General features: G+C 32.3%; 4 protein-coding genes and 1 long non-coding RNA gene across 5 annotated transcripts; 2 read left to right on the top strand and 3 right to left on the bottom strand.

The window, feature by feature from the left end:
* Positions 1–980: 980 nt before the first annotated feature.
* LOC107363504 (lambda-crystallin-like) lies at positions 981–2,564 on the bottom strand. Its single transcript, XM_025161163.2, has 3 exons — positions 2,408–2,564; positions 2,102–2,336; positions 981–1,851 (listed from the first exon to the last, which is right to left on the bottom strand). The coding sequence occupies exons 1-3, from the start codon at positions 2,440–2,442 to the stop codon at positions 1,180–1,182; spliced, it is 942 nt and encodes a 313-aa protein (XP_025016931.2). The 5' UTR covers positions 2,443–2,564; the 3' UTR covers positions 981–1,179.
* Positions 2,223–21,370, top strand: LOC149093700 (uncharacterized). The gene is made up of 2 exons (XR_016199301.1): positions 2,223–2,358; positions 21,136–21,370. It is a non-coding gene; the product is annotated as an uncharacterized LOC149093700 (long non-coding RNA).
* On the top strand, positions 3,219–8,385 carry LOC107363502 (lysosome membrane protein 2). The gene is made up of 9 exons (XM_015930737.3): positions 3,219–3,388; positions 3,888–4,035; positions 4,991–5,151; positions 5,230–5,660; positions 6,535–6,660; positions 6,997–7,159; positions 7,248–7,376; positions 7,439–7,588; positions 7,679–8,385. Exons 1-9 carry the CDS (start codon positions 3,266–3,268, stop codon positions 7,784–7,786), a joined length of 1,539 nt encoding a protein of 512 aa, XP_015786223.2. The 5' UTR covers positions 3,219–3,265; the 3' UTR covers positions 7,787–8,385.
* LOC107363505 (band 7 protein AGAP004871-like) lies at positions 8,545–12,361 on the bottom strand. The gene is made up of 6 exons (XM_015930740.3): positions 11,229–12,361; positions 10,978–11,166; positions 9,447–9,733; positions 9,129–9,184; positions 8,999–9,077; positions 8,545–8,901 (listed from the first exon to the last, which is right to left on the bottom strand). Exons 1-6 carry the CDS (start codon positions 11,260–11,262, stop codon positions 8,713–8,715), a joined length of 834 nt encoding a protein of 277 aa, XP_015786226.2. The 5' UTR covers positions 11,263–12,361; the 3' UTR covers positions 8,545–8,712.
* Positions 19,772–21,394, bottom strand: LOC107371216 (lambda-crystallin). The gene is made up of 3 exons (XM_015939237.2): positions 21,212–21,394; positions 20,892–21,126; positions 19,772–20,639 (listed from the first exon to the last, which is right to left on the bottom strand). Exons 1-3 carry the CDS (start codon positions 21,244–21,246, stop codon positions 19,968–19,970), a joined length of 942 nt encoding a protein of 313 aa, XP_015794723.2. The 5' UTR covers positions 21,247–21,394; the 3' UTR covers positions 19,772–19,967.
* Positions 21,395–21,454: the final 60 nt, after the last annotated feature.

The following is a 21,454-nucleotide window of genomic DNA, read 5'->3' on the forward strand; positions in this document are numbered from 1 at the left end:
GAAGCCCAAATTTAGGGTTCATTTTGGCAAAAAGCCTTAATTCTGGAAAGACAATTAGAAACAGCAGGATTTTATGTCAATTGGCCCAAATTGAAATCAGATTGTTTTCAAAATCAGTTGAACCTTCAAAGTAACTTTCCAGTTTAAGTGCCTCTCCAGTGATACATATCATTAATAAATGTAGCCCTTACATTTATAAATAATAACAAACTGTACAATAAAGTCCGTAAATTGTTGATCATCAAAATGAAAGTAAATTAGTCGGGAAAGTTGGGTTACAATCAACCTCCAGAAACTGCAGTTTGGGTGTAAGCTGAATCAACATAGGCCTTAGAGTAAACATTAAAAGCTGTTGCGGTAAACTCACATTGTAAAACAACTGACAGCTTGGGTGATAAGAAGATCAAATAAACTGGACAATTTTACTGTGAATATTTGATGGAAGGACGATTAGAAAAAGATAAAAGACTATTTTGCGGTAAAATTCTGCGTAAATAGCATGAGTGACTGTATTTAGATAATTGAATGAAGTTTTCAATTTGATTGAAATCTTTAAAAATGTTGAAAGACTTTCAATTTTTAGGAGATCAGTTCTTCAGGAAAATCCATCTTCTAGATAAAATTGATTCACTGATTTCACTTTCGTCTCGACTAAATTTTTGACTATTTGGATTAAAACGATTAAAAAATTACATCGAAATGACTCTAAACTGCTTTTAACAATAGGTAATGCTAACAATAAACTATCAAATTAAAATGTAACCCTATTGTATTATGTATCTTGGACAGCCAGTATTGTCCAGAAGTAGAGTTATATTACGTTGGTTAAAAGTCATAACAATTCAGATAAAGCTTAGTTTTTTTCGTCTTCAAAATTGAGCATAAAAATGTTACACAGAGGATCCTCCATAATATTAATAATATTATAATAATATAATAACAAAAAATCCATCACACTAGATCCTTGGCCAATCCATTGCTCGCTGTGTATGAATATCTTTGAAGTTTATTCAGTTAGTTTTGTCTAGACTATTCACATTCCATTTACTAGTTCTATTTTTAAGTTACGTCATAAGGAATATAAAATTATTACTTACAATATTGTATTGTAATAGTGCAGCTAAATCTAAAAATCGAAATTTTTTGTTTATTTCCAGTGCCGATTTCAGTATCAACCGATTAGTGAGAGGACTTTTTTATCTGAGACAATTTAATCATCATTTCATCACGCCATTTTCGTCTTTCATTCAAGGTTTCCATAGGCACTTTCTTATTCATCGCCTCGATGATTTTTTCAGCTGTTGGTCCTTCCGTCTTCTTGACTGGCTTGAATGTAGATTGAACATCAAAAATTCCTTGAGCGTACTTTTCAAAATACTCAGTCATTCCATTGGCATTCAAATGAGCAGTTTCCCATGGACCTGTGAAAGCATATCTCATTCCGAGTCCTTCAGACATAACAGCATCTAAATCTTCGACACTAACCACATCATCTTCAATTAATCGATAAGCCTCAGCAAAAATGGCATCTTGAATACGATTAATAATGAAGCCAGGAACCTCTTTCTTAACGACAATCGGCTTTTGACCAACTTCAGTTAAAATAGCCTTTGCTCTAGTGACTATTTCTGGTTTAGTCCATGGTGAGGGAACCAATTCAGTCAATGGAGCGAAATAAGGTGGATTGACAGGGTGATTAACGAGAGCAGATGATCGATGTCTAATGTGTCCCATAAATTGAGATGGAGGTATGAAACTGGTTGAGCTGCACAGGATGGGGTCACATTTGAGCATACTATCGATATGTTTGAACACTTTCTGTTTCAGAGCAACATCTTCAAAAACACATTCCTGTAAAATAAAATGAAAAAGACATCATTTAAATAAACCTATCATAAAATAACATCTGAAAGTAAAACATTAGACAAACAGTTAATTTTAATGTTGAGATTATTTTGTTTTCTCAGTAACTATATTTCCACAACACATTGTCGCCATTTCAATTTCAAGTTTGATTTCAACTCTCAATCAGAGCTATTCAAACTGAATCAATAGGTTGTAACATTCAAATCTATTCGTAAAGGTCAAATTTGTTACTTACTTGAACCCAAAAAACATCTTGCAAGACCTCAGACATTGTTGTTGCTCCACTGATCAATGCAGCTTGTTCTGAGCCTGATAAGTTACCACGAAGAAGTTTCTTTGATTCCAAATTATTAAGTTGATCAACGATTGATTTGATGGCAGTAATGACTTTCTCCGGTTGATTATCATACATTTGAACACGATAGCCAGCAGAGACAAAAATCATTGCCCAGCTTTGTCCAATCAGACCACTGAATATTGAATAAGAATAAAGTTTTTTTGTTATTAGCGGCGAAGATAAACAATAGAACTGTTTACTTACCTTCCAATAATTGCAACCTTTTCCTTAGAAGCCATTTTCAGATTTTCAATTTATTTCAACACCGAATGGTCATTTTAACTATATCTGCTGCATTTTGTGCTTAATAACCCTTTTGCTCTTTCTATTTAACGTATTCTACGGATAATTGCTAGAAACAAATTCAGAGAATTGGTGTAGTAACAGTGATAATTGAAAAAAGGGTGAAACTCCATCAACCAGATATCAATTCGTTGCTAACTTCCACAAACGCTACGTTTTTAAGGTTATTTTATCTTTGAAATTGTCATAAACATCTTTTATTGTGATTAACTTGATTATGTAAAAGCCCAGAATCTAGATCAGTAGTCCTCAATTCACATTGCAAGTTTACATTACATGTCATTGCAAGAGTAATTGCCACTTTATTGCCTGGAAACGCCTAAATTTGAGAGAGTTGACTGTAAATCATTTTGACCAGTTTGCTTAAATTAAGTTTGATTAAGTATAAAACCAGAAACCAGAAAGGCTTGAAAGTCCCTAATTTTTTATCAAAAATTGGTTGGAAATTATGTTTCCAAGTTTTGCGCCTTAAAAATTACGCGGAAGATTTCAAAAATTGGACTGTATTAGTATATGAACACATAATAGATGAAATATAATTTAAAACAATTTACAATTGTTAGCTAACAACAGAAAATTAGAGATCTCAATCGATGCATTTATCAAGTTTTCTTATTTATCATTAGATGGCGGTGAGCTCTCTTTAGTAACCAAGCAGGATTATTTGTTTAGTATAACCATGGAGGTGGAATTTGGTGGTTACTGGTTTTACTAACCATCTAAACATTAACCATCTCATCTCTAATTGTAAATATCAAAATGACCTACAGTAAACGCAATTGTATCATCAGTGGCCTTATCGGAGGTGGATTAATTCTCTCACTAAGTGCCATTCTTACTTACCTTCTATCTCCATATCTTATAAAGTACATCGTATCACAGGTATTTATCAAAATCTTTGCCATTTTCCATTGCAGTGTAAGTCAGAGTTAAAAAGTTAACAAAAGTAAGTAAACAAAAAAAGAGTCAGACTTGGATTGTTATTCAGTGTCCCCATTGTCGGTTTTGTTAACTTAACTCTGACTAATACTCTATCTATACCACTTTTTTATAGAGAAGCTCTTGTTTGAGGGGCTCTTTGTATTTTTTTAATAACCCTTTTTGTTTTTCCAATGCATTAATACTCGTATCATTGTGTTGGGCCTTGTTTTGAACTATTAGAAGTTTCTTAAGTAATTTAAGAGAGAGTATTTATTATTAGATTAGGTCCGAAAGGGACAAAGATGCTAAAACATGAATACTTCATCTTCAGTATCTTAACCTACATTTCTACTCTCTCTTGTTTGTTGTTTAACTATCACTTCTTGAAGTCTGTCAGTTCTTTTAAACAACCAAATTTCCTGGTCATTCAACCTTTTAATGTAATCTCATTTAATTTCAGAGGCTGATTCTTTCTTCTCCAAGCTCCGATGTGTATTCTGGTTGGAAATTAGCACCAATTCCGATCTATGTTAAATTTTATTTTTTTAATGTGACTAATCCTTCAGCGATTGTTGCTGGAACCAGTGAACCAATCCTTCAAGAATTGGGTAAGAAATTTTCCTTTTGCTTAGTAAAGGGACCAATTATGGAGTTAAATTGTTTAAAAATTGAAGACATTTTGATACCAATTAACAATATCAAATCAAATCCCATTTTTACTTGAGATAAAATAATATCTATCGATTCTTCAATAACCAGAAAATACAATTGTTACAAAAACCTTCCATAAGTGTTATTTTATCAATAAGATACATAATATACAATCTAGTGTGACAATTAATTACGCAATTTGATATTTGCTAGCGCTTCCAACAGTATTGTCACTTCAATGTTAATACCAATCGTTTCGATAAGTAGTTAGCTTTGTCATTATCATTTGATACAAAAGAGACAGTTTCTTCTTTTTTAATATTTACTTGATTTTTCCTTCACTTCTCATTTGCTTAATAATCAAATTATCTTTAACTTATCAATAATATCAGAAATTGTTCACAATTTATTAATCTTTTTCTAAACATATTAGAAAAATTTATCATCATTAACTATTGTCAATTGTCAAGCTTTAACTACTACTTAAATTGACACTTTCAAGGTTGCTACAAGTTTTTGCGAGGTTAGAACTTCTTTCCTCAATCACAACTTGAATTTATTTTGATTAAAATTCAAGTTGATTCTCAATAATCAGTTATAATAGACTATGGCATTCAAATTCTCAGTATTTATTTATCTAAGAATTGCAGTTTTTTAACCCTCTAAGAGGGTAAGCGGTTTATTCAATTTGATTAAATTATACATAAAGACTTAAAATTTGCAATTTGAATTTAATAGTCTTGATTAGACTTTTTGCGAGGCTTAAAAGCATCATATCAATCATGTTAAGGATAACAAGGATAATATGGTTAAAAGTTGTTGAGAATTATCTATAATTTGTATGCTTTCACTTTATATCAACTTAATATTCAAACAATCATTAATTTTTCTTTTTTTCTCATCTCAATTTAGGTCCATACACTTTTTTAGAGGTTCGTGAAAAAATCAATGTAACATGGAATCATGAAGATGGTTTAGTTTCATATCAACAACTTGCTCGATATTATCCGATTCCGGAAATGAGCGTTGGAAGCCTTAATGATAGTATATTTCATTTGAATGTACCATTAGCTGTAAGTTCATGATAATTGAGCATTTATATTGATTTATATCATCATGCAATTTTGTTTTTCTTTATTTCTCCTCTTTAGAGTATGTTAAGTCGAGCCAAAAGGAAAGATGATGATCTAGTTTACGGTTTTATTGAACAAGTTGCCGTTGGAAATGGCGATGATTTGTTTCTTAAGCACACTGTTGGCGAAATACTTTTCAATGGATATCACGATGATCTTCTGGATTTTATTGAAGGCGCTGGCCTTTCTCCTGTGAGTGTTAGTCCGTTCAGCTTTTTTGGAAATCGCAATAACACCAATACGGATGGACATTTCACCATTTACTCAGGGGAAAAGGGTACTCTTGATAAATTTGGCCTTATTCATTCTTGGAATAATGAGAGAAAATTGGACATTTGGAATGATCCCAAATGTAATTCCCTTGAATCAACTTGGCCTGGTGATCTCAGGCCTCCTTATGCATCCAATGATCTGGAAGAAATTAAACTCTTTGCACCTGATCTTTGCAGGTAAATAAACCTGTTGTTTTCCTGGAAATTCAACTTGAGATGATGATTGTTATCTAGGTGCAAAAATCTTCTCATTGCAGAAAGCTGTTATTAAATAGTTTCCCTAAATTGTCGAGATACTCTAAGCATCAGTAATTAGTGACTATAACCTTGGAAAACCTTTCATTCTATCGTCATCATGTAAATATTTAATAGATAATGATGATTAGTTTCAGTTTCATTTCATCACATTTTTCATGCAGTTCAAATTGTTTGTTTGTTTGTTTTTTCATAAAGTTAACTTGCGATTAGATGCTTGTAATTTGGTTAATCTTAGGAGATCTTCTGGCAGGCATTAATTAGCAATATAATCTTTTATATCTTTCATTAGCCTTAAGTTATTGCTGAATTGATAAAATTTAATTATATTTTTGCGTTTAGTTTATCAGATTTATTATCATTTGTTCACCATAAGATAGTTTTTGAAAAATCAATCTTTGGTTAAATTGTTGCAGAAAAATTTACTTTGTAACAACGGAATAGGATGTGATGATTGAAAAACAATCAAACTAAATCTTGTCTCTAAGCTAAGCATCATCATCATCAATTGAGTCTTGATTGAAATTTTGTATTTGTTCATGAAACCTTGAGAATTGTGAATAAATTGAATAAAAACAGCCATTAAGTAAATATTAGGAGTCTTGAAATGACTAGTTTCTCACCTCATAAGGAAGACAAAATTAGAAATTCACTCACCATTTCATCTCAATCAGTAATTAACAATTAGTTTGATCATATTTTTCTTGTTCATACATTGTTGATCACAATTGAATCGCAAATTTATCTCAAGTAAACACTTGAAGCTAATCAAATTTTTTTTTCTCTTTCCATTTAGGTCATTAAGCCTTAGCTACCTCACTCGAAAATCAACCAAAGGAGTCGAAACAATTAGATATTGGGCAAGTCCGAGTCTCTTCGACTATTCATTGCAAAAAAATAAATGCTATTGCCTTGACTCGAGGTAATTATTAAAAAGTTTCCCTAATCGACCCTTTATACCAGCACAAAAACAATAACAAAAATAATGATAATTATCTCTGAAATTGGCATAAATGTTATTTCAATGAAATTATTCAAAATTGCCAGTCAAATGTAGTCAAATCAGAAACCTTGTGAATTGATTTCGTTAAAATCAGGAATCACTTGTCATAAAAATGGTTTCAATATGATTTTGGAAAAAACGATTTCTGCTAATCTTTCTTTTTATTTTACCGATCCAATTTATCTAACCATCTGAACCAGTTCAATTAGTGTTTCTTTTTTCTAATTTTTTCTTTATTTCATTCCATTTAATCAGTTGCCCACCCAATGGTATTTTCAATACATCAATTTGTACTCATGGTTCACCTGCATCAATCTCGTTTCCCCATTACCTGTTTGCTGATCCAGTTTACACCGATAATATTCAAGGTCTTCACCCGGATCCAGAGAAGCACATATTTTACATGGACCTCGAACCTGTATGTTATTTTCATCGAAAGCAAATTATTTCAATGAATCTCCATTATTTATAGACATTAATTTGGTTATTTTTTTCTCTATTCTTAGAATCTTGGAATACCTGTTGAGACAAAGGCACGAATTCAAGTTAATATGATGCTCGAAAAAGATGACAAAGTTGACTTCACTGAAAATCTCACAGCTTCTGTTAACTTACCCATTTTTTGGAGGGAAACTGTAAGATTCCATATGCTTACCATGTGCTCATTAATTGATGTTAATTTTTTTCTCTTTTCTAGTCAGCTACAATTGGTGATGATCTTCTCAGCCAATTAATTTTACTCCAAAAACATGTTCCTAATATAATTATTATTGCAACGTTTGCTCAAGTTGCTATTGCAGTTGCCTTACTCGTGGCCACATTAATTTGTATCATCAAAATGAATACTGTAAGTGTTTCCAATATTTATATACTTTACTCATTTATCTTGTTTGTGTTATTTATCTTATTGCTTATTCTTCTTTTTTTGTTGATTTAGATAAATGAACTCGTTTCAAGGAGTTCAAGACCATCCAAGCCATTCCGACATACTCGACCCTCTAAAAAAGAGTACAAAACTGTTATGACAACGAGTTTTCAAAATTGATGTTGACTATGCAAGGAAATTTGTCATTTTCCGGACCTTTTTATCGTGATTGTTCAAAATGCTCTTAAACTCTATTTTCTGCTCTTTTCCTACAAACATATCGCCATAATTTAATTACTCACTTTGCATTTCTCAATCTCTTGCCTTAGTAACCTCATCTTGACCATCAATTTTTCAATATCAACAATGAAAATTCAGACACACAAAAAAATCAAAGCTGCTAATTTTCATGTTCATCTCACTATCCTTGGAAACCTCTATCGCATGGATGCCTTTACTCATTTTTAAGTGAAAAACAACTCAAAATGTTTCATGTGATGCAATTTTTTTCCGTCAAATCAAACTAGAATCATTTTTATAGCCAATTTCAAAGGACAGATTTTTTTATTGCATTGAGCATCATTTGTTTTTTGGATAAGTCTTCATTAGATATAATTGTTCACTCACAAAATTGATCAAAAAACTGGTTAAATCTTTTTGATGTGTACATTGAAAGAAAGAACGAAAGGGTTTACAAATTTTCCTATCATTATTACTGCTCAATTTTTCTAACCAAATTGGATTGTAAATAGTAATTTTAATAAAGACTTAACTATCAAGAGTTGTGTCTATTAATTGTGAATGGAATCGACTAAACCTTTCAAAAATCACTCAGTTTTAGAAGCTATTTATGTGACGCTTCACAAAAAATTGAATCGGTCTAGCAATTTAGATGTTAGGGTTTAACTCACTCATGTATGCAAGTCATATGATGATAATTAATAATGAATAATAAATAATTTATTGAATAACTGTCAGAGGTGAAACAAAAAAATAAGGGTTTGTATCAACGATTGAAAAATCAATTTCTAACCCAAGCTTTTCCTTTCTCGATCGATTTAATTAATCATTGGGTTTGACTTTATCATCTAGACTATTTGATTATTTCATTGTTTGATAAATTTTGCCAGTAAATCGATTGGTAATGGAAATATGATTGATGCGTTTTTTTCTGCCGAAATTGTGTTCAATGTTTGAAGATAACGTAATTGAATTGCGGCTGGGGATTGAGAGATTACTTCAGCAGCTTCCTTCAAGGCTCGAGAGGCTTTCTGTTCCCCTTCAGCAGCAATTACCTGTTAAAATAGCAATTCATTAATAAATCAATTTGTAAAGTAAACACTTGCGAGGTCACATTTTCAATTTGAAAGGTCGACCAAGAACAAAACTCACTTTTGCTCGAGCTTCTCGGGCTGCTTCTGCCTCGGCTGCCATTGCTCGTTGTAATTGAACAGGCAAACGTACATCCGTACTATTAATGATACAGCAATTAGATTAATCTTAAGACAAACAATTTACTTACATTTCAGTTCGCTCAACTTTGATTCCCCATCGTTCAGTAGCCTCGTCTAAAACAGTCTGAAATTGAGAAAAATATTTTAGCAAATGAATTTGGTTTCCTCAAAATCCGAAAATAAAAAATTGATTCAACCTGCGTCTATTAATATCTAATAATAAAATAATTTGAATCTTTGATAAAGTCAAATATACAAATTAAACATTTAACTAGAAAATTAGACTAAATTATGAAAAGACATGCAATAACAATGTTATTGGGAATCCTAATATTTCATCTTCTATTCCCATTTTAAGGTAAATACACTTCTTTTGGTTTGCTTACCTGCATTGAAGTTGAAATTGATTCGCGACTTATGAGAACCTCTTGAAGGTTGAAAGTGCCAAGGATGTTACGAAGTGTTGTTTGAGCCAGAAGTCGAGTTGAATGATGGGCATTTTCAACATTGGATATTGATACTGTTGCATTGAAAACTCGATAATAAACAACAGCATCAACCGAAACTGTAACCGAATCTTTGGTCAGTACTTCTTGTGGCGGAACATCAAAGGTTAAGGTTCTCAGGTCAACTTTGGTATAATTTTCAATGCAAGGTAAAATGATGAATATACCTGAATCAAAAGAAAGGAAAAAGATCGATAAATATCTTGATAAAGTAGCTCGAGGAAGACTCGGCCTCTATGGAAATTTAATGTTGTCATTTTACAATCGAAACATGATAATTAGAAATGATATTAAAAGCAAATATATTTGCTAAAATAAGGTTACATTAAACATTGATTTGATCATCACTCATTAATGAGTTTCAGCTAGAAAAGCTGAAGGTTAGTTGAGTTTAGTTGATTCAAAAAAGGCTCTTCAAAACTCTTTCTTCAATAAAAAAAATTAAATCAATTTAAAGCAATGATCGCGTTAATTGTCAGTTTAAAACTCATTTATAATTGAAGAAATTTCGAGAAATAAAATCAATAATTGTCTAAAAATAATGTTAATTTACAAGAAAGTGCAAAATTTTTGAAAATCAAACGCAGGAATGGTTAACGATTCGATATATTGATTTTTGAGTTAGATACTATTGATCTTGTTTAAGACAAGTTTCGTGTAATACAGATTTTTAATGCTAGCAAAGTCAAATGAAATAAACATCAATAAATCTTATTTTTTTCATTTAAAATCCTCTTTTTTTCGAAGTTCAAGGTAAACCTGAAATTAACCGATCCAGACAATATAGTCTGAGAGACTTGGATTATACGTGAACCAAGGCAGCTAGGAAGCTTAGCTTGAAGAGGAACAAGAAAATATTATGAAATTGGATTGTCGACGGCATTTCGGGACCAGTAATTTACCCAATAACGCTTACATCTTACTGCCATCTTACACTGGAAAACATTCCTATCTCTATACACACTAATCATTGAGCATTTATGTTAAGGGAATTCATTCTCAAGATTCTCGTGGTTCTTTCTCGTGCAAAGTATTTTTTTGTGTTGAGTGAAAACTGAAAATTCAAGATTCACTGGTCAATCTTTTTTGCTTTTAAACCAGAACATTAAAAGCAAAATTATATGCAACATATCCAGTAAACATCGGTTCAAGTGAAGTTAAAATCATCTTAATTTCTAGCCTCATTAAAGCTACTTTGAAAATGTTTAAATCACAACCAAATTTTTGATCTGGTAGCAGTTAGCGATAATAACAATAATATCATTTGATAGCTAAATAAATTTTACATAAAATACAATAATTCAAAGCGAGAATGATCAATGATCATCAGTAATCAATGTCAAATCCAATGTCTAATCCTATCCTAACAATGGTCTAACATTGATGCCTAAATATTACCAATAGTTCTTACCTGGTCCTTTAGCTCCACCGTCCAGTAAACGTCCCAATCTGAAAATAACGGCTCTTTCATATTCTTGGACCACTTTAACACAGAAAAATAATGATAAAGGCAAGGTGAGGACAGCAAATATGACTGAAACAATTGTCAATAGGTTGGCACATAGATCATGAGCTTCTTCGCCTTCATTACCTATTGAGCCTGAAGCAAAAAATTGTTCATCAACAGTTAATAAATTAGAGTTACACCTTCATTTTACTTACCAGTTTCTTGAATTTCAAATCTTTGCAAAGCCATTTACAGTGGTCAGTTGATTATTGATGTAATAACATTTTAAACCCCACTCTGGACATTACTTTGTTCAACTTTTTTTCTTCTCGTTAATGTTCCAATCATTTTTTTCTTGATTCTCACTCAATTGATGGTTACCATAACGGCGATTCTTTCAATAACAACAGGTATTATTGATCACTATATTGGAAATGAATAAATTCAATTTATTACTTTTTAACTTTAAACTCAATGACAATTAGACATTTCCCTTCTGTTTCCTAAAGGTCCGCAAACAACCATTCATAAGACTGGGATCAATGAAAGTTAATCATAATTCATAATTCATCTTTTGACAGGTTTCATTGATTTTTTAATCGTTCAAATCTTTTAATTATTCAATAAATATTTAAACATTGAAGATCAAAGAAGTACAATCAATGATAAATGGTTTCCAGCCACAAAGAAACTCTTTCCCTTGAACGCAAAGATGAAACACTTTTAACCAGATTTTTGCAGAATCCAATTTTGGGTTTACTTTTAACAAGTTTGGGTTAAGTTGTTAAAACACTTCATTTTCACTTAATTGCGAGTCTGTCAGGTTGGCCTCAGATCAAGTGACTTAACAAGATTGTATTATCATATTAAACCAAGTGTTAGTGAAGTTAATTAGGAAAATGTTTCCATTTAGAAGTGAGCTCGAGATTGGATACTACAAGAATCTGGTTTAAGAGCTTGTTGGTTGGTTTGGATAGGGTTACAATTTTCTTAGAAGCTTCTTTTTGTCATTGAATGTTCTGTAAATCATTAAAGATTATTTATTCCAGCAACCCAAAGTTTCCAACTTGTAATCTGTCTAAGATCGAAGGATAGTTTCTAGAGCAAGTATTAGTTTTTAAGATACTGACCAAGATATTAATCAATATTACCTGTTGACAGTTATCCATGATTGATTGAAAGTATTTTTGTGACTCTTGTTATGGTTACCATTTTAAAATGGACACAACTGCGATCAGACTAACATATTGTAAGATATTTCTTGTAAATCAAATTGAAGGTTAACTATGTATTTTAATGAAAAGGAATTGAAAAACAATCAATTTAAACAGGAAAAATAAAGGGCGACCTGTTAGTAAAGTCCTCTTGAGGATTCGGCAATTTCAGCAAGTTAGGGATGTCGTACCCAGACAAATAATACAGCATTTTAATCACAAATCTATGCTCTTTAATTTAATATATAATTCATTGTAATTAAATACGACGTTTTTTCTTAAATGGGCTTTAAATGAGCTCTTTTTAAAAATAGTTTGCCAAACCCATGTTAAAAACACATAGAGAAAATGAGTAACGACAAAAAGCTGAAACTCTCGCAACCTATTTCACCGATAGCAGGGTCAATTAAAAGTTTTGGACTGATTAGGACACAACATAAGAATCAGCATTAAAAAATACACAATTAAGCAGAAATTTGGATTCTTTAGAAGAATTTTTGCAGAATTTATTCAATAAATTCGAAAAAAACATTTGCGCAAAAGTTTTTTTCCGGACTCAAACAAGAACTCAGATTATTCAGTAGAAAAAGAATATTTTCATGCACCGAATGAAAAATTCTAATTTTTAGACTTGTATCTATTCAATTTTTTTAAAAAAATTAGATTAAATAATTCTATCATATTGCAATTAAGCTTCAAAAATGCGGACTCTATTAACAGGTCGCCCTTTAGCTTTTCATTCTTCTCAATTGATCACAAATGGGCAAAAACTGGTAGAAATTAATTTCTTTCAAATTTAGACTCTGTTGGTTTGTTGGGAAATAATGAATAATAAATAAATACATGAAATAAAACTTTGTGTTTCTGTAAAACAGATCAGTTCGATTTGCAGTTAAACCCACCGTATTCTTTGACCGTAAGATTTAGCAAGCTGAAAGTTACTATCCGTCCATAAACATGGTTTATACACATCATGGGTCAAATACTTTTTTCAATTTATCGATGATTCTCTTGATTTTGGCCATTGGCCTTAAAACTTTGAGCCTCAATATTTCGAGTATGGTTGCACCTAAAATCATCATTCTTTCACTAATTTAATGTTGCATTTAGTAATTTTCGTAACAAAATTATTTTCTAGTTTGTCTTTTATTCGAATTAGTTGCCGATTTCTTGGTTTGAATAATCCGGTTGTTTGGGTTGAAAAGCAAACTTCGTCTTCGAATCATTGATTGGGTTGGTGATATGTAACGGATTGGATGTTCAGCTGGTTTGAAAAGCTTTTTTCCTGGTGAAGTTGGAAACATTGATAATGAATGAGAAGCTGAGTTAATTATCGATTTCCTTTCGGGTAACACTTGATCGGACGGTTCACAACAAGTTACACAAAAATGTAATTTATGAACCAGAAATCTAGATATTTTTGGAATATGAATCAAAATGGAGAAACCAAACCATGTTGCGAGACAAGAGCCAATTTGAACCAAACAATCTAACCAAGTCATTTTCGGCTCATAAACAACACTAATGATTGGCTCTACTATTGAATCCAAGACAAAAGTACCAAAGTCACCAAAAATAGCAACAGGTGCTCTTCCTTGAATAAAATAAGCAGTACGTGAACAATCAGGCTGTGAATTGAGTCTGAAACATTCATCGACAATGGAATTGATTAGTTTTCGATAAGTAATGTTATTATAATTTCGTTCATAACACTCAGCAGCAAAAGGTAAATCCCAGTGAGAGGATTGAAGGGATAATGGATGTGGACAGCCAGTGATTTGGACTGTTTTTCGAGTCAAACACTCATCCAAAACACCATCTCTTGAAGTATAATTATTATCTGTTTTGATTCGAGCATAATTGCGACAGTTTGTCAAATATGGAGGAGGGAGAAGATTCAATTGAACTGTTTTAAGGTGATAGCGGAAAGCGCGTGGATAGTCTGTCATTGTTTGTACATCCATCTTACAAGAAGGACTGACTGGAAGGGTTGTGGGTAAAGTTGCTCCGATAAAAACATAATCAACAGAACGAAAGAATGACTGACGAAATTCGAGGAGAAACAATTCTGGTGGAACTGGATCTTTGTAAAAGTCGTTGGTTGTAGTAATAATTGGCCCATCAAGGGAACACACAAACACAAAGCACACCATGAATGCACGATAAAAGAGTCTAAAGTCACATAAATCAGTTATCTTCTTGTTTAAAGCATGACGTATATTGAGGCCACCAAAAAGCTCATCAGTGGTGTATAAACATTCAGTTACTTGACGAAGGGAAAGGTACTGCGTAATTGCAATGGATACATTTCTCACAGAAGATCGAGTTAATAATTGATCTTTTATTGACTGTTGTGGCGTTGAAAGAGGCACACGAGACAAACCAAAGGCCGTAAGCAATTGTGGATATCTTTGGAAGAGGAGAGTAAAGTTGAGGAATGATATGAAATCACTGCAAAAGAAGAAGTCAGGAAGCTTGGTTTCATCTGGAACATTAAATATGGTAAAAGTCAGATACTCAAAGGCTGCATAGCGAAACAAAACGTAGGAAAGTTGTATCATGAAACCAAGAACACATAAACATTTGAAAACATCATTCAGTATGTTGGTCACTCGATCAACACAATGATCCCTTGATTTTGTTTCAACAAGTTCTTCCATTGGAAACGGAGAGACAATTTACATGGAAACTCATCTCAGTGATCATTCAAATAAATGAACAAAATACTGGATTACACTTACCTGATAAGTTATTGAAACAAATAACATGTAAATCGCCTAGCTTGTATTGTTTTTCCCATGTGAACCAAACATTTGCTTGTGAGACGCGAATTGGTAGTTAATAGTTAGTGGAAGAAAATAAGAAATTGTAAAAGTTAATTGTGGGTTTATTCGCGAATAGAAATCAATTTCATATTATTGAACTGAAAATACAATATAAAGATTGTGAATTTATGAAGACAATTCATGAGTGTATCTGTAACAAGTGTATCTATTAAACGTCGCCCTTCCAATTTATCTTGTAGTCGTGTTTTACCAAGTGATGATCGACTCTATTCACCACAATCAGTTGATTGACACGTTATTCTGTGACCATAAGGTTTAACAAGCTGAAAGTTAGTATCCTTCCATGAAAATTGTTTATACACATCATGGGTCAAATACTTTTTTCAATTTATCGGCAGTTCTCTTGATTTTGGCCATTGGCCTCAAAACTTTGAGCCTCAATATTTCGAGTATGGTTTTACCTACAATCATCATTCTTTCACTGATTTCATGCTTTATTAATTAGTAATTCAATACAATTCAATAAATTTCCATTCGCGTATTTGGTTCATGATTTTTGGGTTGTAATTGTGCGAGAAACAAGCTTATTCAACAAACAAAACTCATCTCAACCCATTTCTTGGTTTTTAAACCATTTTACTGGTTAAGCTTACAAATGAAATGCAAAGAATACTGCCAAAGGCTCGAACGTTTGAGTTAAGAGTTGAGACTTGATGGAGTTTGTAGGGAAGTAGAAACTAAGTCTTTTGGTGCTATTTAATAATTCATCCGATGGACTATCTCGGAGAAAATCGAGATCAAAGTTGAAACTTCGATTGGTCTTTTTTCAGCTATGGAGTCAGATTTTTTGATGAAACTCTTGTTTACTGATGTTAATTTTTATAATAAACCAGAAAATGCACTTAAAACATGAAATAAAACTTTGTGTTTCTGTAAAATAGATCACTTCGATTTGCAGTTAAACCGACCGTATTCTTTGACTTTAAGAGTTAGAAAGCTGAAACTAACTATTTGTTGCTAAAAGTTGTTTGCTCACATCTTGGATTGAATACTTTTTTTAATTTATCAACAGTTCTCCGGATTTTGGCCATTCGACTGAAAAATTTGAGTCTAGATATTTCGGCAATGGTAGCACCTAAAATGATTATTCTTTCTCCAAACATTATGTTTCATTGTGGGCCTTAATGCAATGTCACAATAAATTATTCAAGACTCTACAAAATAAGTTATAGCGCTTTATTACTTATGTTGTCAAGTTAGAGACTAGATTTCTAAAGTTGAATGGTTACTAAACTCAAACCCCATTAATTAGAAGAATATTCATTATTAATTGAATTGATTTATATTATATTATAGCCCATAACAAAACCCAATGTTTATCTAAAAATGATTATTGTGGCTGCTACCGTTTTCGAAATATTGAGATCAAAACTTTTTAGGCTTAAGGCCAAAATCAGGAGAACTATCAATAAATGGAAAAAAGTATTTGATGCATGATGTATACAAACAATTAACATGGACGAATGATAAGTTTGAGCTTGCTTAACCTCACGGTCACAGAATGCAGTCGGTTTAACTTTAAATCGAACTTGATCTGTTTTACAGAAAAAGAAAATGGTATTTCTCTGTATAAGACCATTTTCTGATTCATCATCTAAAGATAGTTCGCTAAAATGAGTTATTTGGGAAAATCTTGCTCCATAGCTGAAAAAAGACCAATCGAAGTTTCAACTTTGATCTCGATTTTCTCCGAAATAGTCCATCGGATGAATTATTAAATAGCACCAAAAGACTCAGTTTCTACTTCCCTACAAACTTCAGTAAGTCACAACTCTTAACACAAACGTTCGAGCCTTTGGCAGCATTCTTTGCATTTCATTTGTAAGCTTAACCAGAAAAATGGTTTAAAAACCAAGAAATGGGTTGAGATGAGTTTTGTTTGCTGAAAAAGCTTGTTGCTCGCACAATTACAACCCAAAAATCATGAACCAAATACGCGAATGGAAATTTATTGAATTGTATTGAATTACTAATTAATAAAGCATGAAATCAGTGAAAGAATGATGATTGTAGGTAAAACCATACTCGAAATATTGAGGCTCAAAGTTTTGAGGCCAATGGCCAAAATGAAGAGAACTATCGATAAATTGAAAAAAGTATTCGACCCATGATGTGTATAAACAATTTTCATGGAAGGATACTAACTTTCAGCTTGCTAAACCTTATGGTCACAGAATACCGTCGGTTTAACTTCAAACCGAAGTGATCTGTTTTACAGAAGCGCAAAGTTTTATTTCGTGTATTCAAGTGCATTTTCTGGTTTATCATAAAAAGTAACATCAGTAATATGAGTTTCATAAAAAAATCTGCTTCCATAATTGTACAAACAGAGATGCACGTTTCAACTTCGAACTTGATTTTCTCGAAATCTGTCCACCGGAGATATTTTTCAATAGCACTACTGAATTCAGTTTACATTTCCCTACAATGCTACAGAGTCTAAATTTGCTATAAATTAATTTTTACCCGTTTTTGCCCATTTTTCTTTCACTATGCGTGTCTGTTTGTGCATAAATGTTACAATTGTGTTTATTGTGTCTTTGTAGCAACAAGCCTTTATTATTCTTATGATTTCATCTGATTTTTAACTTAATTTTTATCATCCTTGATTCTATAACGGAGAGTATTGAATACGTTTCTTTAAAGCTTAACTAAATTAATGTTTAACTTGACAAAACCCATTTATGGCTCAAATTTGACTATTAATACAATTTTGTAACCAAAGACTATCGTTTAATGTTTTATTCACTGGCAATTAGATAATTTTTTATTCATGGTAATAATTTATGAGTTTATCTGTTTTTTACTTTGCCATTCCATATTCATGAGTATTGTAAATACTTTAGAAACATCAGATGATTTATTTAACGATTTGGATGATAACATGGTACCAGAAGAACTGTTGCAACAGCCTAACAATCTGGATGCCCAAGTAAGCATTTGGTTCAATCAGATTGATGTTTATACCTCAAATATAACCGGTCAAGTACATAGAGTATCAGCTTCTAATATAAATAACTACATTGGACTTTATTTTATCATCGAGCAACCTAAAAATGGCTCAGCAGGAATCAACCTTCTTCAACATCATGTTCGTATTCTCAACAGTTACTTGAGCAAAATTGGATTTCTTTCCTTCATTATTGGAGTCGCCCATGTTCCATCTTTACCATCAAATCTGACAAAGGTTAACGGGGAAAACTTGGTAAAAGGGACTCATGATAAATTAAGCGATCTTTTAAAGGATCAGCATTTTGATGCCATCATAGTGGTTTTTGTGTTTTTTCAGAAGCTATCGACATTTTCAGAGTCCAAACTTGATCTGTGTACAACTACACAGATACCTACACTGTATTGGCGTTACAACCATAAACATAAAAATTTAAATAGAGATGATGATCTATGGATTGGGATTGTGCGACTTCTTGGTGGCTGTAATAATTATTGTATAAAACCTGGAAACGAAGACCCTTGTTATATCTTCGAGGAAACTCCTGCTAAATCCGTTTCTGGTGAACTGAACAAATGTTTAATCAAGCAAATTCGCGCAAAGAACCATACTTGCGCCAAATTAGCTCCAGAATATGTTTTGATTCCAGTTTGTGGCAATGGGATTGTTGAAGATGCTGAAGGTTGTGATTGTCTGGTTCTAGCAGAATGCGGTTCTCAATGTGATACTAAATGTACTCCAAAAATTGGCTCTGAAAATTCTGCTTATCACTACTTTTTTCTAATCATCGCAGCTTTATTCATTTTATTCGTTATCGTAATGTCAAGTTTTTACATCTTTGTGTACTTTAAAAAATTGAGTGCTTATGAAGCTCGAAGCTCAGTCATGTCGATTATACCTGGAGAATCTAAATTGGAATTGAGTGGCCGCAAGTCCAAAGTAAATTCAAACTTGGAAGCAATTCAAATAAATGAGGCAAAATTGAAATCAGTAAAGAAACCTTCGAAAACGCAACTTCAAAGTGAACTGTCAAGCTCGAAAACTGATTCCAACTCATCCAAGACATTTGATACAAAAAAATCGCACCACTCGTCTGTCAAATCAATTAGCAAATCAAGATTATCGAGTAAAAATGCAACATCAAATGTAACAACATCAAGTGCAACAACATCGCATGCAACAACAGCAAGTCAAACGTCCGAAAGTAAATCACAGAAATGAATTGGACAGACAAGTTGACTGTTGAGTCTTGTTTCTGATTTTGATCTGGACAAAACTGGCCAATCATTTGGCTACTGTCCTCTGTAGGCATACCGCCTTCTGAATTAATTTTTACCTAAAATTCTTATTAAATTTAAAGACAAACAAATCAATGTAACCTTATTTCATCAATTATTTTTTTGCTTTTAATATCATGTCTAATAAGTAATTACTCAATGACTTAACATTGAATCTCCATAGAGGTTTAGTCTTTCTCGAGATTCTGGTTTTATTGATCTAAAATCTCGTCTTAATTTTCATTTAAGGCATATTTATCATCTAAGAATTTTATGAATTTAGACGACATTTATTTATCTTAAAGGGCGTTCAAGAAGGCTCACTAATTGATTGAGTAAAGATTTTAAATTAAGGTTGATGTCTTGAGTTATCAAGTCTCAGCTTAAGCTTTTTACTGACAAGCCGCAGGAATATGAAAAGTCTGCTTTCTGCAGATTTTTTAACAGTATTGTGATTAAATTGGGCAAAGATTAAGATTTAACAAAGCTTTATTTAAAATCTCATTACAGGCAAGTAAACTATTCGACTTTATAACAGTTTTAGTTATAAGGCACTAGTGGCTGTGATTTAGTTACATCAGGGATATAAAATTATTACATGATAGTCGAACTTAATCCAAGAATCTAAATTTTTCATGATTTCAGTGCCGATTTTAGTATAAATTGATTATTGAGAGGACTTTTTTATTTGAGACAGTTTAATCATCATTTCATCACGCCATTTTCGTCTTTCATTCAAGGTTTCCATAGGCACTTTCTTATTCATCGCCTCGATGATTTTTTCAGCTGTTGGTCCTTCCATCTTCTTGACTGGCTTGAATGTAGATTGAACATCAAAAATTCCTTGAGCATATTTTTCAAAATACTCAGTCATTCCATTGGCATTCAAATGAGCAGTTTCCCATGGACCTGTGAAAGCATATCTCATTCCGAGTCCTTCAGACATAACAGCATCTAAATCTTCGACACTAACCACATCATCTTCAATTAATCGATAAGCCTCAGCAAAAATGGCATCTTGAATACGATTAATAATAAAGCCAGGAACCTCTTTCTTAACCACAATCGGCTTTTGACCAACTTCAGTTAAAATAGCCTTGGCTCTAGTGACTATTTCTGGTTTAGTCCATGGTGAGGGAACCAATTCAGTCAATGGAGCGAAATAAGGTGGATTGACAGGGTGATTAACGAGAGCAGATGATCGATGTCTAATGTGTCCCATAAATTGAGATGGAGGTATGAAACTGGTTGAGCTGCACAGGATGGGGTCACATTTGAGCATGCTATCGATATGTTTGAACACTTTCTGTTTCAGAGCAACATCTTCAAAAACACATTCCTGTAAAATAAAATGAAAAAGACACCATTTGAATAAACCTATCATAAAATAACATCTGAAAGTAAAACATTAGACAAACAGTTAATTTTAATGTTGAGATTATTTTGTTTTCTCTGTAACTATATTTCCACAACATATTGTGGCCATTTCAATTTCAAGTTTGATTTCAACTCTTAATCAGAGCTTTCCAAGCTGAATCAATAAGTTTTAACATTCAGATCTATTCAGATAAAAGTCAAATTTTATACTCACTTGAACCCAAAAAACATCTTGCAAGACCTCAGACATTGTTGTTGCTCCACTGATCAATGCAGCTTGTTCTGAGGCTGACAAATTACCACGAAGAAGTTTCTTTGATTCCAAATTATTTAATTGATCAACGATTGATTTGATGGCAGTAATGACTTTCTCCGGTTGGTTATCATACATTTGAACCCGATAGCCAGCAGAAACGAAAATCATTGCCCAGCTTTGTCCAATCAGACCACTGAATAAGAATAAGAATAAAGTTTATTTGTTATTAACGGTGAAGATAAACAAATTTTAATGTGACAATAGAACTGTTTACTTACCTTCCAATAATTGCAACCTTTTCCTTAGAAGCCATTTTCAGATTTTCAATTTATTTCAACACCGAAGGGTTTCAATCAAAGAGATCAAGAAAATCTTCAAAGTCAAAATCGTAAATGTAAGCTAAAATGAGGTAAGGAATCATAAGTAAACTTGTACAATAGGATGAAATTTATAACTAGGAAGGAACGACAACTGAACGGATGATTTGTACTCTTCTCTGATCATATTAACTATCTTATTAT

The sequence above is a fragment of the Tetranychus urticae genome, chromosome 2 (assembly GCF_039701765.1).
Source record: "Tetranychus urticae isolate SD_2017Ah chromosome 2, NJAU_TeUrti_SD_1.0, whole genome shotgun sequence".
Classification (NCBI taxonomy): Eukaryota; Metazoa; Arthropoda; class Arachnida; order Trombidiformes; family Tetranychidae; genus Tetranychus; species Tetranychus urticae.

Excerpts from the sequence above, each read along its gene's own strand:
- LOC107363505 (XM_015930740.3), bottom strand. The coding sequence starts at position 11,262 with ATGGCTTTGCAAAGATTTGAAATTCAAGAAACTG. Across the intron at positions 11,167-11,228 it reads ATTTGAAATTCAAGAAACTG|GCTCAATAGGTAATGAAGGC; the intron begins GTAAGTAAAATG and ends TTTTTGCTTCAG. Across the intron at positions 9,185-9,446 it reads CAATTTCAACTTCAATGCAG|ACTGTTTTAGACGAGGCTAC; the intron begins GTAAGCAAACCA and ends TCTCAATTTCAG.
- LOC107363502 (XM_015930737.3), top strand. The coding sequence starts at position 3,266 with ATGACCTACAGTAAACGCAATTGTATCATCAGTGGCCTTATCGGAGGT. Across the intron at positions 3,389-3,887 it reads TAAAGTACATCGTATCACAG|AGGCTGATTCTTTCTTCTCC; the intron begins GTATTTATCAAA and ends ATTTAATTTCAG. Across the intron at positions 7,589-7,678 it reads GTATCATCAAAATGAATACT|ATAAATGAACTCGTTTCAAG; the intron begins GTAAGTGTTTCC and ends TTGTTGATTTAG.
- LOC107371216 (XM_015939237.2), bottom strand. The coding sequence starts at position 21,246 with ATGGCTTCTAAGGAAAAGGTTGCAATTATTGGAAG. Across the intron at positions 21,127-21,211 it reads AAGGTTGCAATTATTGGAAG|TGGTCTGATTGGACAAAGCT; the intron begins GTAAGTAAACAG and ends ATTCTTATTCAG. Across the intron at positions 20,640-20,891 it reads AAGATGTTTTTTGGGTTCAA|GAATGTGTTTTTGAAGATGT; the intron begins GTGAGTATAAAA and ends TTTATTTTACAG.
- LOC107363504 (XM_025161163.2), bottom strand. The coding sequence starts at position 2,442 with ATGGCTTCTAAGGAAAAGGTTGCAATTATTGGAAG. Across the intron at positions 2,337-2,407 it reads AAGGTTGCAATTATTGGAAG|TGGTCTGATTGGACAAAGCT; the intron begins GTAAGTAAACAG and ends TTCAATATTCAG. Across the intron at positions 1,852-2,101 it reads AAGATGTTTTTTGGGTTCAA|GAATGTGTTTTTGAAGATGT; the intron begins GTAAGTAACAAA and ends TTTATTTTACAG.